Source organism: Podarcis muralis, chromosome 10 (genome assembly GCF_964188315.1).
Source record: "Podarcis muralis chromosome 10, rPodMur119.hap1.1, whole genome shotgun sequence".
Lineage (NCBI taxonomy): Eukaryota > Metazoa > Chordata > Lepidosauria > Squamata > Lacertidae > Podarcis > Podarcis muralis.
The window spans coordinates 6,018,176-6,040,837 of record NC_135664.1 but is presented as its reverse complement, the minus strand read 5'-3'; the positions used below and the strand labels follow the sequence as shown (position 1 = coordinate 6,040,837).

The 22,662-nt window shown below is 42.8% G+C and overlaps 1 protein-coding gene across 24 annotated transcripts in view; it reads right to left on the bottom strand.

Moving 5' to 3' along the window:
- MAGI2 (membrane associated guanylate kinase, WW and PDZ domain containing 2) overlaps positions 1-22,662 on the bottom strand; it is a 597,762-nt gene that overhangs the window by 117,393 nt on the left and 457,707 nt on the right. For 23 of the 24 annotated variants that reach the window (XM_077935758.1, XM_077935747.1, XM_077935755.1 and 20 more), the window contains one exon: positions 11,182-11,817. The exons of the other annotated variant lie outside the window; for it this stretch is intronic. In XM_077935758.1, the coding sequence (XP_077791884.1) occupies positions 11,182-11,817 (636 nt within the window). The remainder of the gene's footprint in view (positions 1-11,181; positions 11,818-22,662) is intronic. 24 annotated transcript variants of the gene reach the window in all.

Below are 22,662 nucleotides of genomic sequence, written 5' to 3'. Positions count from 1 at the left end.
GGAAAGCTAAGTTCCGCTACTTTCCGATGAGTTCTCTTTGCTATTAAAAATGCCCCACCCTATGTCTGGGACAGATATTGAGATCTGATTTAAACATGACACAAGTTTTGGGTAAAACACTGATCTATGGAACTGTCCTGTCCATACAGCTACAAACATGTTCCCCCCCCCTGCTTTTGTTGCAATTCTAGAGACTTTGTTTCCCTCTTACTTTCAAATCCACAATTTCCTCTGTTTTCATCAAAAGAGTCACTTGCCAGAGGGGTAACCATGTTATTTTCTTGCTGCAGAAACAGCAGAGTCTTGTGACGTTTTAAAGAGGAACAAATAAATTGTATTTTTTTAAAAGTTACAGACTAATCCTAATCAGGGTTAAATCCAACAAGACAATTAATCCACTAAGCAAATGTTTTAAAAACCACAATGTTACAGTGAAATGCAGCTATGCCTATTTTACTCAAAAGTAAGTCCCACTTTGTTCAAGGGTATTTACTCCTTAGTAAGTGTGTATATTAGCCTATAGCTTATATCTCATGAATGCTTAATGATTACCACCCCCATCCTTTCTACTCTAGGGCCAAGACCTCCACTCAAGGGTCAGAATTTGCACAGAGGATTAGAAATTAGGATTTTGACAGGCCTTGCAGTAGACACACAGGGCCTAGAGCAGAATATGCTCATTGGGATGCAAGAACATGGGTTTCTTTGAGAGAGTGGGGCTTAATCCGGAATAGACTCTAATTGAGGCAAAATCAGGACTAAACTGAAACTTCCTTGGACTGAATTAATTCAGGCTCACTGCAAGGCAAGATAAGGGTCCAGGATAGATAAAATGGACATAGAATTTTCAGGGGGGAAATTCTGAAAGTATCCCCAGAAGGACATGAGGAACAACTAGTATTTCATAACCTTGTTTCATCTAACTTTTGGAATTTTAAAACATGTAGATTATACTGAAGTAGCAAAACTATCTGCCTTTTTTTTTTTTTTTTTGAGGCTAGCTAATCCCAGATGAATTATTTAGCATAAGCTACTTTCACTCTTTTTTTAAAAAAAGAAAGAAAAAGAAGCTGCTGCATCGATTTATTTCCCCCAGACATTAGCAGACTGCTCTGTTAGAAATGCTGAAATGTAAATTATTTCTAGCCTCAAAGAAAATGACAAAGCCTGGGCTTTAAGACTCACATGTGGAGTCTCTGATTTCTCCCCATTTTGAAAATTCATACATTGATATTTTTTTTAAAAAAATCATAATAATTAGATATCTTAAATCCCTCTACTGTGCTAAAGCACAAGGCAGGGAATCATTTTATTTTTTTTAAGAGAAAAAAGATGTCACAATACTCAGTAAGCTGAATTCACACAATAACACTGTTACTTAAATAGAAATGTCTTCATTGCCTATAAAAAACTATGCTCTGTATAAACGAAGGCCCCCGTGAAGAGAATATGGAATAGATTGATTTGGAGTTAGCCTCACAAAATAGTCAAAAGTATGCAGCATGTATGCAGGAGAAAAGGGTGGGTAAAAATATAAGCATGATTTGAAAAGTCCCTGGGCAGTTCTACACCATAAAGGATATGATCCCCCCCCCCCATTAACCTTCCCCTCTACACAAACTACAATTCCCAGGATTCTTTGGGAGAAGACGCGTGCTTTAAATGTGCATTGAATGTACTTTAAATGTATGGCGTGGATCTCCTCCCGTTTCAAATTTTACCCCAGCCAAGAAGAATTCACCTGGTGTCCCTAGAGTTATCACTACAAATGCAACATGTAGATAATAACACTGGTCTACCTTGTGGGGCTCTTGCTAGGATTATGTAGCTAGTGGGTTGCATCCAATGTTAGACATACCCAGAGTAGACCCACTGAAATTAATTCATAGAACTGTAGAGTCAGAAGGGTCCCTGAGGTTCATCTAGTCCAGGCCATGGTCATCCCTGGGTGGGCTTGAACCACCAACCTTCCGGTTGACAGCCAGACACACTGACCTATCGCACCACTGGAGGACACCATTAACAGTACCAACTTAGGTCCCTTGATTTCAATGAGTCTACTGTGACTAGAAATTAGATACAACCCAATGGGTGTGAAGCATTTTGAAAAAAGGAACACTAAGATAAACATTATTATTTTCCCAGATCTGTCTCTCTGTGTCTGTCTGTCTCAAACAAAAATTCTTCTTCTTATGACTTTTGGTTTTGTTTTGTTTTTTATAGTGGTAAATCGATGATTTTCTGAAAAGTTTTTCAAAAAATTATTTTCGATTAAGTGTGCCATATATCTGTGCAGAGTCTGCCAAAAATAACTATGGAACTAAATGGATAGGTGAAAAGCTGACACTGGAACAGTGCTGCTTTAGCATTTGTTTTCACTTACCGTATTTTTCGCATGATTGGACACACCGGACCATAGGACACACCTAGTTTTTTTGGGGGGGGGAAATAAAGGGAAAAAAATTTCCCTTTATTTCCCCCCCAAAAGCAGGTCAGGGAAACCGAACCAGGTCCAGGAACAGCGGAATAGTGGCGCTGCGCCTCCCTGCTGTCCCCCGAGCTTGTGGGGCTGGCTGATGTCTGCCTGGCGCGCGGGGTGCTCTGCTTCAGCGGGCCCCACCCGCCAGGCAGCAGGCTGCTATCCACAGCGTGGGGAGCCCTGCGGGGAACTCCTGCAGGGCTCCCCACGCTGCGGATGTCTGCCTGGCGTGAGGGGCGCTCTGCTTCAGGGCGCCCCACCCACCGGGCGGCAGGCTGCTATCCGCAGCTTGGGGAGCCTTGCGGGGAACTCCTGCAGGGCTCCGCACGCTGCAGATGTCTGCCCAGCGCGAGGGGTGCTCTGCTTCAGGGCGCCCCACCCGCTGGGCGGCAGGCTGCTATCCGCAGCTTGGGGAGCCTTGCGGGGAACTCCTGCAGGGCTCCGCACGCTGCGGATGTCTGCCCAGCGCGAGGGGCGCTCTGCTTCAGGGCGCCCCTTGCACCGGGCGGCAGGCTGCTATCCGCAGCATGGGGAGCCGTGCGGGGAACTCCTGCAAGGCTCCCCACACTGCAGATGTGTTCCCGAAGCGCCGGGCGCTCTGCTTTCAGGGCGCCCGACGCTCCGGGAAGCAGGCTGCTATCCGCAGCCTAGACACGGCTAGCGGAGCGCTAATCCCGAAGCTTGGGGCGTGCGGAGCTCAGCGCGCCCCAAGCTTCTGGGTAGACGGCTAGCGGAGACCTTGCTGGCACCCAGAAGCTTGGGGCGCGCTGAGCTCCGCACACCCCAAGCTTCGGGATTAATGCAGCGCTCCGCTAGCCGTGGGAGAGCTGGGTCTCCCACGGCTAGCGGATAGCTTCCTGAAGCCTGGAGAGCGAGAGGGGTCAGTGCACACAGACCCCTCTCACTCTCCAGGCTTCAGCGAAAGCCTGCATTCGCTCCATAGGACGCACACACATTTTCCCTTGCTTTTTAGGAGGGGAAAAGTGCGTCCTATGGTGCGCAAAATACAGTATGTGAGATTACTACCCAACATGAGTTTTTGAAGCAATGCTTGGCTTGACACCACAGATCGCAATTTTACACTTACATCCACACAACAAGGACTGTCAACATTGCCCTACATCAGGAATGGGGAACCTGTGGTACTCCAGATGCTGTTGATTACAACTCCCATCCCCCTGACCATCAGTCATGGTGGCTGGGGCTGAGAGTTGGAGACCAGCAACATCTTGAGGAGCAGAAATTCCCCATCTCTGCTTTATATGGTGGGAGACACACCTCACCTGCTTGTCTATTGGGCTTTTGAACATCATGGGATTAGACATCATTGTAACTCTCTGCACCTGCAACAACCTTTCCATTAGCTGAATTGAACCCCACTGGAAGTTGATGCCTCAAAATGTGCACCAATCACAGCCAACTGGATCTAAGGAGGTGGCATGAATAAAGTTTTCATGCTTTTGGAATGATAAAGGAATTTATCACAAAGAAACGCTACATCTAATACCTCTATCACAAAAATGATTTCACTTGTTTAATAGAATATTATCTCATTTTATTTCTGTTATTGCCACAAAATATTGTTCTGAGGTTACAAATCACATCATCTACACAATGTACGCCAACAAAAGCTCAGAAGCCCAACAGGGAGATTAAAAAGAATATTACACAAGCTGTGTGGACCACAAGAAAAGACATTCAACATATTTAGCTAAATCTTACATACACCCTTATACACAAGCACAACATTTTCAGTTAGAAAGTCAGGTATTCCTAATGGCATCTCACTGTAAAGTGTCATCTAAGCTAGGGAAAGGAACTTGTGGTTCTCCAGAGGTTGTTCAACTCCAACTCCCATCACTGCTGACCACTGGTCATTTCGGAGTTAGAGCCCAACAACTTTTGGAGGGTCACAGCTCCCCCTTCCTTGATCTAAGCCAATCTCATCAGATAGGCAAGATTGGGTTTGGGTGGTTCTTGGGCAATATGCTTCAAGTCCAAAAATCAACAGGAATCCTGCTTCTCTTCAAGCTATTGCCTGTCTCTCTTCCAAATGAGCATTAAACCAGTATCCCACTGTGATGATTGGATATGCCTCCAAAATTTGCCATTTCCCCCAGTGATCCATAACAAAGAATTCCAGGGACTCCACACTCAACGTTGTACAAGACTTTCAACAAGGACAAAAGTTCAGATCCTGACCAATATCCAATGTAAGCAATTGCTTTCTGCATAACTAAATAGCTTTGCTACTTCATATGGAAATAAATGTTCAAATTTTGTCCTAAAGCCATTCTTGGCAGTTTCATAATAGCTACAGAATTAAAACAGCACACTATAGCCTTAGTTTGCATACAGAGGCTTTAATGTGTAGTTCCAATATTTTATGTAAGAGGAATGCCAACATCTACATATGCATAAATGAATATTTCTGTCTAATAAAAAGCATTATTCGGAGATGTGTTTCCTCTTACTGTGTGCAATGCAACCCTCAATAATGCTAATGGAAGTTAACTTAGGATATATATATTCCCTTGATAGCTGGCCCTTCAATTTATTTACAAAATTGCCACTTAAGTTTAGTATATACTTCTTAAGCAAATGTCTGGAGGCTGTGCTACCATTATTAGTTATAAAAACAGCTATATCCACTAATTTTAAAGCCTGTCATGAAACATATAGGAAAATTACATATCTAACACAAAAGCAATATTATACAAAAGTACATAGCACAAAGAAACTTGTAACAAGGGGTGACATTTCCATATTGCTACTTTATGAGTGCAATTAACATAGTTTTTGTTGTCACTGTTTATTATTACTAAATAATACTCATTCTTGTCTTCAACAAATTAACAGACTCCCCACAATGATCTATGTTTCCCTATCTCTAATTCAGAAATATGAAGCAATTGCAAACTGCTCTACAGAGATGCACAACAAAATATGGAAGCTATTAATACAAATGTTAGGGTGCTTAGACGTGAATAAATAAACATGAGCAAATGTTTATATCAGTTCACATAGGTGTATATTTGTTCCAGTGGTATAGAAGGTGGTTGACACACAGTATTTATTTTATTTATTTAGGAAATCTATATACTGTCCTTTGTCCGAAGATCTCAGAGCAGTTAACAGCATAACATCGGACATTCTGGAAACATTTGCACCACTCAGTCTCTTTACACTCAAAAGATTTCCAGAGAACCTTCATGTGTGAAAGTGAAATTGTTTTGATGCTGAGCTTGCTAAGATTCTGATAGAATCTTGAGATGCAAAGCCATGAAAAGACAAGGAGAAAAATTAAGTGTGGTTAGTTAGAGGCTATGGGATAAATGAACAGTGGCACTAGGGCATGGCATATTCCAAGGAAACAGAAAAGAGAAATGCTTCTGCAGTCGGATGCTAGAAATAGGAGAGGCAACAGAAGGCATGAGAAGGAATGAGAAGCGAAATGGGAGAAGAAGCAACAAAGATGGTTGGACATGGTTCAAGCAGGTCACAGAAATGTCTTTTTTTCAATAACCTATTCACATTTTTAAATTGAGAACATGGGCTTGACATGATCTATGCAAGTCCCACAGCAACAACGCAGACCAAATCTGTGACTGTGAGGTAGCTGTCTGGGCCCATTCAGGGATAGGATAGGACATAAACCAATGGGACATAAATAGATGGGAGCTTTATTGACTAACAAAAGCAGGTGGGGCTGGACAAGGCCTTCTGACCCTGCAGGCCCTGGTGGGGCATACAATGGGACTTATCCAACTTTGAGGACACAGCATGGTGCAAAACCATGTGACTGGGGCAGCTGGTAACCTAGCTAGGGCTGGGAGCTGGCTGCGACCTCAGGGCCTCCATTGGGTGGGTCCTCCTTTATACTTAAAGCCTACCCCATCACATTTCCATCAAGTTGTGACTATGCATATAGGATGCCTAACAACTGCCTACTACCCACTGAAAGAAAGCCAAAACCTCCACACCAAGGGCCAGTTGTGGTTGGGAGTAAAATGTCTTTCTGGCCCTGTAAACCGGTGACAACTAAAGCCCTCAATGGGAGCCTGTAGAGGAAGGGGAAAAGGCCGTGTGGGATGGCAGCAAGCCCTTTCAAAAGGGAGCACAATCCCACCCCTCCTTGAGTTCCCACTGGGCTGGGAGATGCCTCAGGGGACTCATCCCCCTCCCCAGCCATGGGGGCTGCAGTGCTGCCCTGCAAGCTGGCCAGCAGCTTCAACAGGCTCACGTGGTGCAATGCCCTCTGCTCAGTGAGGTGCAGAAAACTGGGAGTCACAACTGGCCTTTTTCTGTAGCATTGCCCAGACTTTGGAATTTCCTTCTTGGGAAGGATAGACTATCCACCTTACTGTGTGTGTTCAGGAGGAACTGACATCCTAAATATACTTGGTAAGACAAAGTGAGACATACTTCTAGGCAACCATGCACAGGAGGTGCATTAAAAAGTATTTTTACTACCGGTAGGTCCAAGGTGACCCTGCAAGCATTTATGTAGATTTGTTCATTTATTACCCTTTTATATATGCTCTTGTTGCTGTTCTCCTCCTCCTCCTCCTATTATTATTATTATTATTATTATTATTATTATTATTATTATTATTACTACTACTTTTCTTGTTTTGTATACTTGCTGTAAGCTGGTGGGTATCTAGTTTTGAGTGGAAGAGAGGGATAAAAATGTTTGAATCAACAGATAAATAAATTGCTTGGCCCATGTTTATTACACTACCACACAGGAGCTGAAAGTTGTGTCGTTGTAACATAGCTTTCCCCAGCCTGATGCCCTCCAACTCCCATCAGCCCCAGAGAGCATGGCCAATGATCTAGGACAGGGGTCTGCAACCGCGGCTCCGGAGCCGCATGTGGCTCTTTTACACCTTTGCCGCGACTCCGGGACGGATACTAGCGAGGGGAGGAGGCACATTGTGCGCCCCGACACTCCCCACTGTGGCGGGCGCTGTACTGGCTGTGACGTTGCATGGGGGCGGTGCGTGCGTTAGTCACGCACCGTCCCGACGTCACCTTCCCGCCCACTGTCAGATCGGAGGGCGCGCATGCTTTAAATGTCGCAATGGTTTTGCGGCTCCCAGGTGTTTTTTTTCTTTGGAAACGGGTCCAAGTGGCTCTTTTTTTCTTAAAGGTTGCAGACCCCTGATCTAGGATGACGGGGGCTGCAAGGTTGAGGAAGGTTGCTCTACTAGATATGGCTTGCCACAGGAGCCAGTGCATGGTAGAGCCTGGGTGCATGTACAGGCTACAATTATCCCCCCCCCCCATGCACTTAATGTTTAGCTTTGTGGAAAACAGGCTTTTGTCAAGTAATCTAACCAGGGGGTCCTTTATTCACTGCATTAATGTTTACAATAAGCCTCAAGTGATATGCACAATCTCCAGTTCAGAAAACCTATTTTCCATTTTACGTCAATTGTACATAAAACACTACAGCTTTCTATTGTCGTCTCCCAAGTCTATAGATGTACAATATCACTGCTTTAGTTACAACAGTGTAAAGGGGGAAAGTATTTCATAGACAACTATTTGGGATCGGGTATTTTAAAGGCACTAACTATGCAATCCAATGCATGTCTACTCAAAAGTAATTCCCATTGAGGCACTAATCAAAAAACACATGCACCAATATTTTTTTAGGTACCAAATTTTTATTACTATGTTAAATACCAGGGATTAAACAGCTTCACCACGGCTTCAGTCCAAGGCCCAATTACCTGGCAGTAAACCCCACTTAACTCAGTGGGATGTGCTACTGACTAGACATGTATAGGATTGCATTGTTAAAAACAGAGAAAGTTTAGTAAAAGTTCAAAATTCTGCATTTGAGTAAAATATATCTTAAACAGAAAACAGAAAAATTTGTCAGGAGCTAACTTGGAAGAGCAACAGTTAAAATCCAAAACCAGTAATGGTTTCAATAAACCAAAGCTTCATTCTTCTTATGTTCGTCTCTTCAATTTTTTAAAAAGATGGTTGCTTTAAACCACTATGCATTTGTTTTGCTATTCACTGCTTAAAATGCTGAAATTTGTCTTCCCTCCTTTAAATCATTTCTGATATTTGGTCTTTGTCAGGGAACTGCCATCAGTGCCGGAGGGAGAGAGCAAGCTCCAGAGGGATCCCAGAGAGCGTCCTGGGATTGGGAGAGGCAGCCCATCTTCTGGGGAAGGGAATCAGCGTAGCTCCAGTGGAGAAGGGTGGCAGATGGGGGAATCGGCGAGGCGGTCCCATGACTCCTTGCCGGGGACTAGTGGGGAGAGGAAGGGTCCTCCGCTGCCTACGCCCTCCTTGCGCAGAAGGCTTCCGCACAGGGAGAGTAGGAGGAGACTGGGCGTCAAATAACTTCTTTGCTGGAAGAAGTTTAAGAAACGCCCACTGACGGATTCTGCCAGCGATTGAGACAGCCACGGGTGAGTGGCTGTCCAGACAGGAAAGGTTCACTCAGGCAACCCAGCCAGGTGTTGGCACAGGCTTACGCACGAGCAACCCCTAGAACCATTACAGTCTTGTTTAGGGGTCATTGACAGGACCAGAGCCTTTTATTCTAGATGTTTCAAACAGTTATACAGTAGGATTGCAAGTTTTTACTTAGGTGATCACAGCTTTACGTGCTTGGCCAAAAAGAATTAAAAGTGGGGTGGAGGAAAGAGAGGGGGGAAACTGCCAGAAGGGGCCACCCAAGATGGTGCAAGGGCTTCCCAGGACCTGGAAAGCAAGGAGGAGAGCTTAAGAAACTCTTTCTACACCAGGTTTTTTCGGACACTGTGAAGTATTCTGTGAGCTCTGGAGGCTCCCACAAGATCTTCTGAAGGCTTCCAGAGCAAGCATTGGGAAAATCAAGCATGACAAGAGCATTTTTTTCAACCCTCCACATTGCTTCCCAGGCTCTGGGAACATCTTGTGTGGGCTTTAGAGGGCTCTGTGAGATCTCGTAAAACCTAGGATGGCCCTGCAAATTTTGCACCAGCTCCAGAGGTGGTCCCAGCGGGGTTGCTCTGACTTTAAGTGATTTTGCCTTTACATATTACCTCCCGGAAAGTAATATCATGCAAGATGCGATCCTACTGTACATCTGATTAAATTCACTGCTTCACACTAGTCCTACACACACACACATGCCATGTATGTAGGATGAATGTGTGGCTTTGTCCTGCACCTACATGCATAATATTGGCATAGAGCCTACACATGTACCAAGTGAATGTACACAAGCTGTCCACAAGGAATCCAACTGCATATGTGAGGGCAGGGAGAATGGCCTATGAGCGCAATTCTGCTCTCCCCCAGTCCCTTATGCATAATTAGTGTACGCACATGTGATGTGAGTACAGGACTCTAGAAACATTGAAACAGTAAGAAAATCCTATTCTATGCCTAGATGTGCAAAAGGGTAACATTTATTAAGAGATAACAGATTCATATTCAAATGAGCACGATCTACCCATACTAAACACATCCTGTCTAGATACAAACTGTTTGGAGAAATTGACTCAGTAGCAGTGTTGTAATCAAAATATAGGGTAAGAAATATTATTATTATTATTTATTGAAATTATATACCGCCCTATACCCGGAGGTCTCATCAATGCTCCTCAGCATAGATTTAATTCAGAATTCATACTGAATTATACTGTGAAATTCAAAGCAAAACTAATTCACGTATTTGAGAGGGTTTCTTAAATCAAATGCTACTCATTCAAACATTCCTCTGCTTCTTCATAAATAAGTATTCTTCATTTCAATGACTTTATTGAGCCCAGTGCGGCAGGGACTCACCCAGGAGGGATCATGGTTTAAAGAGAAGGGATGAAACTTCCTCTCTTAATACACACAAGCATATAGAAAGGCAGAAGGACTGCCATCCTAGTTTCTTATTAAATCGCATACGTTTTTGCTTGCTACTGTTGGTTTCTGGAAAAAAGTGCTGAAAAAACATTTTCAATTTTACAACTGCAAATGAAACTTACAAGTTTTCTCAGCTCTACAAACATATTACTATTTCATCTCTTTTGGGTAGTCTTTTCAGTCAATTTTAATCCCACAGGGTAACTTCTAATTAAATCTAATCTGTAGTAATTGTTCATAAAAGCCTTGTAGATATAAGTAATCATATATTTATGCCACAGGGAGAACAATCAGATATGTAACTAAATCTCTTAATATGGACTCTGTGAGATATTAGATTTTCCAAATCAGAGAACACTCTCAGAATCAACTGATACATCATCTGAACATGTTGTGGGTGAATTTACAGCCTGCTTCATATGAACCATGTACTCTTGGTTGAGTGGATCATTAGGTCTCTTGATCCAATCTGCATATGAGAGTTACATTTAAATACTGCAACACTATACATCTTGTAACATTCTACGTACAAACATCATGCATAAACAAAACAAACGAACAAAAAACAACAAGAAGAAGCTGGGACACACAATAACACCTACATTTCCCACTTACAAAGACAAAAATTCTAATGAGTGTTAAATGTCTCAAAACATAACAGAAGGGCAATTTACACTATAATATCACATTTTGCCTACATGCCTCAGTAGGTATACATTTTTTCCCTTCCAGATTTAGGAAGAGAACTTTCTTCCACACAGTGACATAGCAAACATATTTTAGATCCTTTCATACATATTATTGTAATTGTGCAGGCTTTCTAGACTTACCTCCTCTATGGATAATCAAAGAAGTCTCACTTCCAACTGGACATTCTTTAAGTATATCCACTACTTCTGCATGGCTCATGTTCTGTACATTCTGCTGGTTGATCTCAACAATGAGGTCACCTTCACATAAACCAGGGCACCCCTGAATGTCTAGAATTTGCTTCACCCTCTGTCCTGTGGGACTGTCTGCTATAGTGAAGCCAAAGCCCTGGGCCCCTTTCACAATGGTTAAGGTCATGAGTTCAGCTTGCGTGGCCCCAGAAGAAGCCATTGAAACATTATCATCATGAACAGGTGGTGGGAATGTGCTATCAAGCTGACTATCTGCTGGAATGGAGTGCAAGGAATGTGGTGGCCGATCTGTTACATCTGGAACAGACTGAGAAGTTCTAGAAATGTATTCCAAATAAGTTTCATAGTTATGTCTTCCATTTACTACTACTGGAGGCCTCTCCATGACTGCAAGTGGTGGCACCATGCTGTTGGCAGGATCTTCAGGATCAAAGGGCAGAGGGTATCCACGACATAGCACCAGGTTGACACTCTGACCAATGGGAACAGACTGGAAGAGTTTGACTACATCTGCGTGAGTATGCCCAAGGACACAAACTTCATTAATATAGACAATGACATCACCTAGAAAGAGAAAAAAATAGTGATATGAGATAACTTCAACTACTCTTGAATTTAAAAAAGTGAATCAGTTTGGGATCTCCAAAAGGGATCACCATTTTGCTGCAGCTGTTGACACAATAACGTATGTTAGCAGCTGAAAAAGTGGCATGGATTTACCTTAAGTTTTGAAATATTTCCAAATTAAAAATAAATCACAGAGGCTACTAGGAACAGAGAACTTTTCATCTGTTTTGTACATAGAACTGGAGTTTTTGTTCTCCCATAGACACAAAGAAAAGCAATATCCTCTTTATTTTCCAATTTCCTATGGAAACTTATTTAAAGTTGGATCCTTTTCTTCTAAACACATTTGTGAAACAGGATTTATTTATTATTTTGCACGTGACATGTTTTCAGTCATGTTTATTTTCAGAAAGGTTGTAGCATTTAACCTCTTGCCAATATCCACTGCTTATTTTTTGTGTCCACTGACTGCTGAACATATCTATAGTACATACTTCTAGCTTCCAGAGGACACTACAAGATCCATTTTTCTGTAGCCAATCCCTGTGACACCACTGCATAAGCTCCAGATCATTGGACAGGGACATCCTGTAAGGATTTACAACAAGCATTTTTTTTAAAAAATCACACTACGAATCCAATAAAGTAAAAAGCCCGTTCAGCAAGGACAGAATGGCACCCAGAAATGATCTGCTTCAAGACTGAGCCAGAAGAGACAGGGATAGAACACCACATGCTGTTACCTAAAAAAAACCAATATATCATCGATATATTTCCATCCTGGAAAATGATACTTGCCTCTCCCAAGTCCAGGGTGGTAGACCTGTCCTTACTTGCAGAGCTCCCTAATCTATAATGGATGCTCATCAGCAACAACCCACACAGGGACCAGACCCTGCAAGAAACCCGGATGCGCCAGTACCATCACATCAAAGGTTCATTGACTACCTCATCCTGGACCTGCCAGCAATACCTTTTTGCATTACAATTAGATAAATGAACAAGAAAGGATACAAATTTGACAGGAGGGAAGGTTCTGATGGCCTCTCCCACAGTCTAGGAGGTACACATTGGCAGAGGGGGGTGGGGTGGGCGGTCTTGCCGAGGCACATAGTCTAGTTCCACTCCTCAACTGCAATCCACCTACACTTGAATTTTCTATCTCATAATAGATCAAGTTCAAATGATTGTGCCTGGGTCTTATTTTCCATCTCCGGTTACTTTTTATCCATGAAGTTGCAGAGAGGTACAACAAATCTTTAGGGGGAGGGGACAACCTAAGGGGCAGATAACCCCCCACAAAACACCCCATAAGTACTAAACGGTACGGGATGTTGAGACAATGAATGTGTGTGTCTCTGAGAGACAGAATAGAATGGAGAGGCTGGGAAAGGAAGACAGAGTCACATTGTTATCTATAAAGGGTAGAAAGAACCTTCTGGTGAAGGGTGGGTAATAAATCTAATACCATGACCACCACCTGGGTTGGTATTCAGTGAGCCATTCTATACAACAGGACAGAGGGAGATGGTGGAATTGTGGATTGTACCACTTCAGAAGGCAGGTGGGAGGTGGGTGCAGTCCTGCTTCGCTGCAAAGAAAACGGCCCATGTGTAGTATATTAGCACATCGGAAAGTTACAAGAAACTCGGGTTTGGGAATGGATGGTTTATTCTGTTCCTGGTCTATGTTGTTTCAATCCATTTTCTCTCAATGTGTTTGAATCCATTTTCTTTCAAAGTTTGCCTTTCTAAAGATATGTTTTCTTAAAACATGCATTTAAAAATGCATTTTGATATTTTTGGAAGTGAGGATTGCTCCTCAGCATAAGGAAAAGTACAAAATCTAACGGGGAGCTACATTCTAGTCTACACATTAGTCCAGATCTGGAATTTGCAAAGACAGTTTATCAAGCCCCCACCCCACCCCTTCCAGGTTTTATAATAGAGTTACAGATAGAGGGCCCCTGTATATTTCTCTTGGCTCCCTGAAAGCAGCAGCAAAGAAAAGGCACAACTGTGTGCTTTTACAGATGAAGGTTGAATCAATTGCCAAAATGTGCCAATCATAATCTCTTAGGATTTTGTGTCTATAAAAGCAGCAGACATCGATTGGGAGAGAGCTGTATACTGAACATGTTAGACCTTACCACTCTGCAATTAGCTTTAAAACAGATCTAATAAATGACATTTTTGCAGACATCTGTAGAATTAAATAGGCAACTGAAAAAGAAAGGACTCATGAGAAATCCATAACACTATCTGTAGCTTTTTGTCTTTCTGGAGTGTTGTAACATCAAACTGGAAGGAGATTTTGGAAGCTTTGGTCATGCTGCTAGGGTGCCAATATGAGCTAAGCCATGGTTTGGCTTAGTGTGTCATCCAAACCAAGGTTCATGGTTTGTCTCATCCAAACCTTGGCTGTTGCTTGTAGTTTCCCCAGGTTTAAATGACCTGCTAAACCAAACCATGGTTAGTTCACAATCACCACCATTGGTAGGTTCCATCCTGTTCACTTTGTGCATCTGTTCTGAGCAGCTGTGAGCAACTGTAGCAAGCAAAGCATCAAAGCTATGAGCATATGTTTCAAATTGGGAAAAATCTGAATTCTAAGTAAGCGCAGGGCAGTGGATCAGGGCAGTGCAACAATGGGCCACATCTGTAGGTCTAGAAAGGACTTAAATGTCTTTAAGGACACCAAAGGCAAAGTACATCGTGGCATAATCTTATGGCAACCAAAAATGACTGCCTGATACAGACATGGCAGAGCTATTTGACAACTCAAAATATATAGTGATGGAGAATTGAGCCGTACTCACAGGGGGGATTTATCCAGATGGAATTCCTCTAGAAACACAACAGAAATTGGAGGAAGCTATCCACATGTGATAACTGCACTCAGGTTGTATTTAATGTTTTTAACTCAGGTTGCAATAATGCACTCCATTGCAATGTGTATTTATTTATATTTGAATTTTAGATTCCTTTTGTTAAGGGCTGTAGAACCCAAAATGCTGCTGCAGTTTTGGGATAGTGGGGCTTGAGTAGGCATTTTCTACAGTGCCCCAGACAGTGGAATGCCCTTCCCTCCAAGATGTGTCTGGTCTCATCATGGTACACATTTTGATGTCAGCTCAAGACGCAGATTTTTTCACAGGGTTTTGGGGGTGGAGGATGGTATGTGATGTAATTGCACTGAGTGATGCGTAACCCAAACGCAGAGCGAACGGTGAGCTATAAATGCCTCTATGTAAATACGTAAAACAAATCATGGCATTTCTGAAAATAAAACTAGTTATCCACAACAGTGCTACACTTAGTGGGGCTCTTTGGACCAGTGCCAGTCCGCAACCTGGTACCTGGCACGTTGAGGGGAACAAAATGCTGACCCACCACATCAGAGTTGTTGATCTACAATACCTTTGGTTAGTTCCCTCTGCTTGCTGACCCTTCAGTGCCTCTGTGGCTTAGAAGAAGGTTCAGTTAACCTTAAACAGTTAAGCAGCCCACTCTGTGTGTGCGTTTGCTGGTGGGACTGTCTTACCCCACCCTCACTTCTCCATAATACAGCACATCTCCTCCTGCCTCCCCAGCCTTCCTGAAAATCCTTCAGAAATGTGGCCTGGAACAAGATACAAGCCCGGAGAGATTGTAGCAGGCTTATTAGAAATGTAAAAGTATATTTGGTTAAATAAAATAAAAGAAACATAGCTGTTGAGCATGACAGGAAGTGGATATTTTTGATAAGGATCTGCCATTTTATATAGGTTTTTTTTTTTTTACCGAGAGAGACCTAGTATAATTCTACTTTTACCCTGTGCACATGTTTTAATTAAAAAGCTGGCTTTTCAGAAAAAGAAAAAGTGCTTAACCAGCATGCATCCGGTAATTACACACAGGCAGATGTGGATTAGCCGGCGAGGCTATTTACATTTCCATTGTATTCTACATACAGCGGCATGATGTATTTAAATGAAAGCATTTAACTTTTTTTTTCCAGGAAAGGAAGTATAAAATAAATTATGAGAATCTAAAGGCTTTGATTATTTGCTGATGTGGTAAACATGAAACAGCGGAGCTTAAAACTGCAAGGATAGCACTAAGAAGGGAATCCATAAAATGAATGCCGAGTACAAAAAGCAGGCAGGTTTCTCTTTCGGGACCAGATGCTGTGGGGAGAACTGGTCTTAGGAGCTTGCACTGTGCCAAAGCGAAACGTATAATAAACATAAATAATGAATCCTACTCACTGCAGAAGGTTTCTCTCTCGGTAGGTAAAATAAGCCACTCTGTTCTTGGCTTTGCGTATGGAAGCCCTTTATCATAATAAAAAACCTGGAGCCAGTGAACTGCATGACAGGGCATCAGTGGATTTGAAGAGCATAGTGAAAATTGTCTTCCACACTTACTCTGCTATTTGGGAGCAGTGAAATATATTACTGCATGTGGAGAAACCCTTGCACACACACAAAATTGGGTTTTTAAATGTAAAGAGGTCAAAATTTATAATACATTTGTGCTTCTGCGGATGCTGTATTTTATTTCTCCACACGAAGCTTCACATTTATCTAGGTAATGGCTCCCAGAAGCGGGGAAGTAGCTCTGCAAGCTTCTCAGCAGCCTAAAAGCTTAGCTATATGACAAAGCATGAGGTAACTACAAAGCAGCCACTGTTGCTGCCCAGGAAGACTGGCAGGGCGCCAGGTGTCATCAGCCGATGAATATCTTTGACTGCCTTCTTAACTGTGCTGCCCCACGATTCCGAACGCCCCTAAAAAATGGCTCCATGGGAAGGGAAAACAAGAAGTGGGGATAAGTGAACTGTTTTTATAAAGAGAGGCAGGAAGGGATACTAATCCCACCACTTCAAAACACATCTACCTTTACCTGAAAATTTTGACCATATTTATGATGAAGATTTAAATTCTCATCCGGTTGAATACAAAACCAGTTGTCTTCCAGTGGTTACGAAACAGGTCCATTATTGTAAAGGCCATGAAGCTTAAAATATATGGCCTTAAATGAGCAATTTGTCAGTGGTTAAGACTCTGAACGAAGTCTGTGCCTCTGAGGGCAGAATGAGACGTTCCTGTTTGTCTGGCAGCCAGACCCTGCCAAGCGCTGGGTGCAGCTGCAGCTGAAGCCAGGAAAAGGACTGTGGCACATCAGCTAACGCAAATCCACCAGAATGAGATGCCTAACCAAAAGGCATACATTCACTTTTTGCTTAGTAATTCAGTTCTGCGACTTTAGCTATTTCTTTACTGTATTGATATTGTGTCTTACAGTCATTGTAACTACAGCTACCCAGTAAAAAAAACAGTGGGGTCTGGAAAACTGGGGTTGCGTCATGCATGCTACAGATTTTTGTTTTTAAATAGCAAAGTCATTTCCATGAAGGAAATTATGTGAATCATTCTGGGTATGATCCTAAATGTGCATTAATCCCATGTACATGCTGCTATTTATATTTGTGTGGGATTAACGTCACATCCAGGATTTGCAGGAGCCCCTAGAGAGGTGACTGTGTTGTGTGAAATTAGAGAAGAGTGAGACGAAGTCAGGGAGCATGGATTTATCAATGGACATCAGTCATGATAGCTAAAGGGCAATAACAGATGGCACAGTTGTATACTCCTGTTCTGACCTCCCTCTGGCTGAGTCACTGCTGCATACCAGGACGGAGAGGTTGGCATGGTGCAAATGCGCCAGCAGAGCAGCTCCAGTGTCCTGTCAGTGCTTCTGCAGCGAGCTGACCTTGCCACTGCCTCAATCCCTTCTCTTCAGCCTGGTATGCAGCAGTGACCTAACCAGATGTTGGTCAGGTGAGCAGTGCAGCCCCTGTTGGAAAATTCGATTCCACCTGTAGTTGAAGACATGGAACTGTTGCATGTCACATGTCTGTTTACATACCAGCACAGCTTGCTGGGAACTCCCGTTGTGTGTATAGCTTTTCTCTCTGTCTCTCTGAGAAGACAAAGAGAGAGACGACATGTTTCTTTGTCCTGATTTATGATTAATAAATCTGTGGTTGTAGTATGCTTCCACAAGCCTCACGCCTATTCTGTGTGCGCAGTTTGCTCTGCTGATATAGTGTGCCCTGGCTTTGAAGCCTGGGTCGCTGATTTACGACGGATCGGAGGTAGATGGGTCTTCGCAGTGGGACGGCTGGAAGGAGACGACCCAGCTGGGGCTAGCCAGCTGGCCTTGCGACCCTCTGCATGCCGACAGTCATGCCGTCTGCTATGGCTAAATGGAACCTGAACGTGAAGAGGTAGCTAACTGCTGAATATCAGATGCCACAGACAAACAGACAAGGCGCTGACTTACTAGTGGGCTGTCCTCTATTGGAAAGAGAAATTTGATTAGCTGTGAGGAACCTGGATGAGACAGTTAAAATGGGGATATCTGACTAGCTGCATGTTGGTCTGATCCAACAAGAGAGTCACACTCAGAGTACATCCACTGAAATCAATAGAGTTAGATTAACCATGACTAATTCTATTTATTTCAGTGGGTCTACACAGACTTAGTATGCGGGTGACGTTGTGGTCTATACCACTGAGTCTCTTGGGCTTGCTGATTGGAAAGTGGGCGGTTTGAATCTCCACGATGGACTGAGCATCCGTTGCTCTGTGCCAGCTCCTGGCAACTTTGCAGTTTGAAAGCACGCCAGTGCAAGTAGATAAATAGGTACTGCTGCGGTGGGAAGGTAAATGGCATTTCTGTGTGCTCTGCTTTCCATCACAGTGTTCCATTGCAGCAGAAGTGGTTTAGTCATGCTGACCACATGACCCAGAAAAGCTGTCTGTGGACAAATGCCGGCTCCCTTGGTCTGAAAGCAAGATCAACCCCATAGTCACCTTTGACTGGACTTAACTGTCCAGGGGTCCTTTACCTTTTTACACAGACTTAGTTGCATACCACCCTATGTTCTTAAAAGCAATTCCAACTTTTTTAGCTATAGTAAAACATGTGCAAAGAGCACAAAACATCCCTAGGCAAAACATCCAGTGATATGCTTTCATATTACTTTAAGCCTTTTAGAATTTCAAGGCACAGATTTATTTAAATTTTTCTATTAAAATAAAAAGGGTTATGGGACGTGTGTTTCTTCGTCACTTCAAATATAGCTTACTTATCTGTAAGATGGAAAACTAGTTTAAGAATTGGCTGAAAAAATGAGGGAGGCTTTAGAGAATGTGAGCAACAGCTAAGTCAGGTGCACATGGTCTCATACACCAAAAAATATGTAAAAGATTAAAAGCTATCTCCATTAAAAAAGAAATTGCCTATGTTAACATTAGACAATTTCTTTTGATATCCCATCTCCTAAATTAAGGAACAGAAGGGCTGCCTAATTCAAAACACAAAAATATATGAGGTGTTCATTCGTCTAATGGCATGTGAATAAAACTGCATTATATCTGACTGAAGTGCATGTATGCACATGGGGAAATGTTCAGGATTTAAGACTGCACTGCACTTCTTTATTTAATGTTCCAAGAAATAGCATGACACTGAAATCTGAAATACATTTATCTGGCAGTTCTGATTTTCCATCTGAATGACGCTTCTGCAATTCTGAATGTAATGTTGATCCAACATTTCTGTTTATTTAGTTTTTCTTTATCCTAGCCTCTCAGAAGCATGAGTGAACATGAAAACGGTTTTTGCACTTCAGTAGAACAGCATCTGCTACACTGGCCCAATACTTGAAATGTCCTGGATTGCAAAGGGGAAGCTCTCAACACTATGACAATGTAATGGAGGGGTGGAACTGGAACAAGAATTGGGATTCAACTTCCTGTGAAGCCATGAAGACCTTTGGGTGGACTTCGGCCAATCACCCAACCACCCAACTCCATGAGTTCTTTGATGGAAGGACAAGATACAAATGTAGAGCTAAAACAGTAATATATAAAAATAGTTATAGTGTCTTAGTAATAGATCTGACTAAGCTCTATTGATCAAGACATAAAGGTCCATGGCTACATGCAGTTTCCTCATGTATCAAGACATAAAGGTCCATGGCTACATGCAGTTTCCTCATCCTTTAGATTAGGTGTGCCCTTGCCAACCATCAGAAGTGGAACTATATTTGCTCTGCATGAAGCCAAAAGATGCAGCTGAAGATTAGCTGCTGAAGTGTCTCCAGCTCACTCTCTCCTGAAGAATATCCTCATGGAGACTACAATCTGACAGGCTCTCACATCAATACTTCCTCATTCCTGAGAGGATTCCTGAGATTCACCTGCGTGTAATGACAGCCACTTAGCAAGAGCTGTTCTTTCCACCCAGGCTCTCTGAAGAGTCTTTATAGTCCTTTATCAGGAGCTCTGCCCCCTGCACAACTCCCACATCTTTCTGTAGTGATCTGACCAGCATTAGCATCAAGCACCTTCATCCACACCATTTGATGCAACCTGTTAACAACTTTCAGACTTCTCTAACACCACCACTCAGGCTCTTTGCTGCACTTTCCTCAGACGGAAAAAAGACCCAGAGCTCCATTATAATGTCACAGACGTGTTGCTGTTGTCTTTTTGAGTCCTAACTATATAACTTGTTGTTTAGTTGTTTAGTCATGTCAGACTCTTCGTGACCCCATGGACCAGAGCACGCCAGGCACTCCTGTCTTCCACTGCCTCCCACACTTTGATCAAACTCATGCTGGTAGCTTCGAGAACACTATCCAACCATCTCGTCCTCTGTCATCCCCTTCTCCTTGTGCCCTACATCTTTCCCAACATCAGGGTCTTTTCCAGGGAGTCTTCTCTTCTCATGAGGTGGCCAAAGTATTGGAGTCTCAGCTTCACGATCTGTCCTTCCAGTGAGCACTCAGGGCTGATTTCCTTCAGAATGGATCGGTTTGATCTTCTTGCAGTCCATGGGACTCTCAAGAGTCTCCTCCAGCACCATAATTCAAAAGCATCAATTCTTCGGCGATCAGCCTTCTATATAACTAGATATTGCTTATTGTGAGGCACTCCAGGCCTGTGATTTTATAATACTCCATGAACATATAATGGATTATATGTTTTCTGTTATTTGCTTTCAACCCTTTTATCTCTTAACTTAAATTATTTATTTGTATCAACACATTTTTGCAGACCCCCTCATGGGAGGAATCCTAAACACTTTCCTATACCTTTAGGGTGATTTATTAACTGATATGTGGCTTTCTTTTTTTAATGCTAATAGCAGCAGTTATTTCAATGGCCACGGCAAATGTCTGTAAGTTTGTATCAGATGAGAGCAAACAAAAGTGCCTATATTTAATTAGAAGGCAGGCAATTTACTTCTTAGGACAAGAGCGATACAAGAGCTCAGGTCTTCAGAGAGAGAAGTTGTGCAGAAGTTTGGAACGGTGCCTGCGAAATGCTTCCATATACTCAGAGATAAACTTAGCATTTGGTTAATGTTAAGTTAGCTGCAAGAATGACTTATATTTGATATGCATGAGCTTGATAAATAGATTCTGTGCCCTCACAGCATCTGGAAGAGTTATGGTCACGACTAAGGTATACCAAAGTCATCATGTCTGTCATTGACAAATATGTAGTACTTGCTGCAGCAGCAGCAGCATTACTTAAGAAGGAACTGCTCAAGCCTTTGGGCATCTAAACATCAGGCAGAGAACAAAATCATCCAGATGTGTCTCCTTAAACAAGTGAGCCATACAATCATGAAGCCAGGAGGAGATCAAAAGAAACCCCTGCCGAAAGTCTCCACATAACAGCTCTAGCCTGGATAGTTCAGTTGGACTGAGGGTGGTGCTGGCAACACCAAGGTTGCAGGTTCAATCCCCATATGGGGCAGCCGCATATTCCTGCATTTCAGGGGATGATCCTCAGGGTCCCTTCCAACTCTGCAATTCTATGATCCCATCAATCAACCTACAGAATCAATACCACACAATAGTCTGAGAGCAGATATGCTGCAGTAAGATTTCTGTGGAACAAGATTCCCCAAGGCCATTCAAGACATTTTGTTGCCTGAGGCAAAGGAGAAGATGCCTCCCAACATTTAAGATGCCACCCATTTCCATATTCAGAAACTGAATTTCCCTTCAACACTGGTAATGGTCCCTCAAGCCAGGTATGAGCATACCAGCAAGGAAATAATATGAAGCACCAGAACAAAGAAATCATTCTAGACTCCAGATCTGGAGTTTCACAGTTTTATCCCTCGTATGAAACAAATAAGTGGCAGCATCCTGGTCCCAACACCAGCCTCTCTTTCTAAGGGTCAGATGCAAGCTTACTCTCAAGTCTCAGAGTTTTCTAGCCCAGAGGGTGATAAAATTATGGTAGGGCTTTGGGATAGGCAACAGATTTGTCTTGATGTTGAAACTCTGAGCTTTTAAGGCAGTGCAGGTGTTGCTGCAGCTGGCCAGCCCCGTTAAATAGCATGATGCCAGGAATGGAAACATACAGAAGACTGTGGCAAATGCCTCTTGCCACAACGCAAGTAAAACTGCAAGATTTGTGCTTGCTGTGGCAGTTCTCTGCTATGACCTTCCATGGGTCACCATTTCAGATGTTAGTTTATACATAGAAAAACAATCAGCAGATCTTTTAATATAGTGCAAGTTCTTCACTCCATATGCTACAAGATGGGTGTAAATGTGTTGAGATGGTCTCTGAGCTCTTCCTCTTTCTCTCTAAATACATCAATATCTATATAATCTACAGCCCAAGCTTCTTTTTATCTGCAAACCAGAACTCTGATTTCTTTTTCTTAACAACTTCCAACTCTCTTCACCCTCTCCCTGACAAAAAGGGATTCTCAGTTGTGCCGGGGAACTACACTGAACAGGGCTATTCATAGAGACAACATG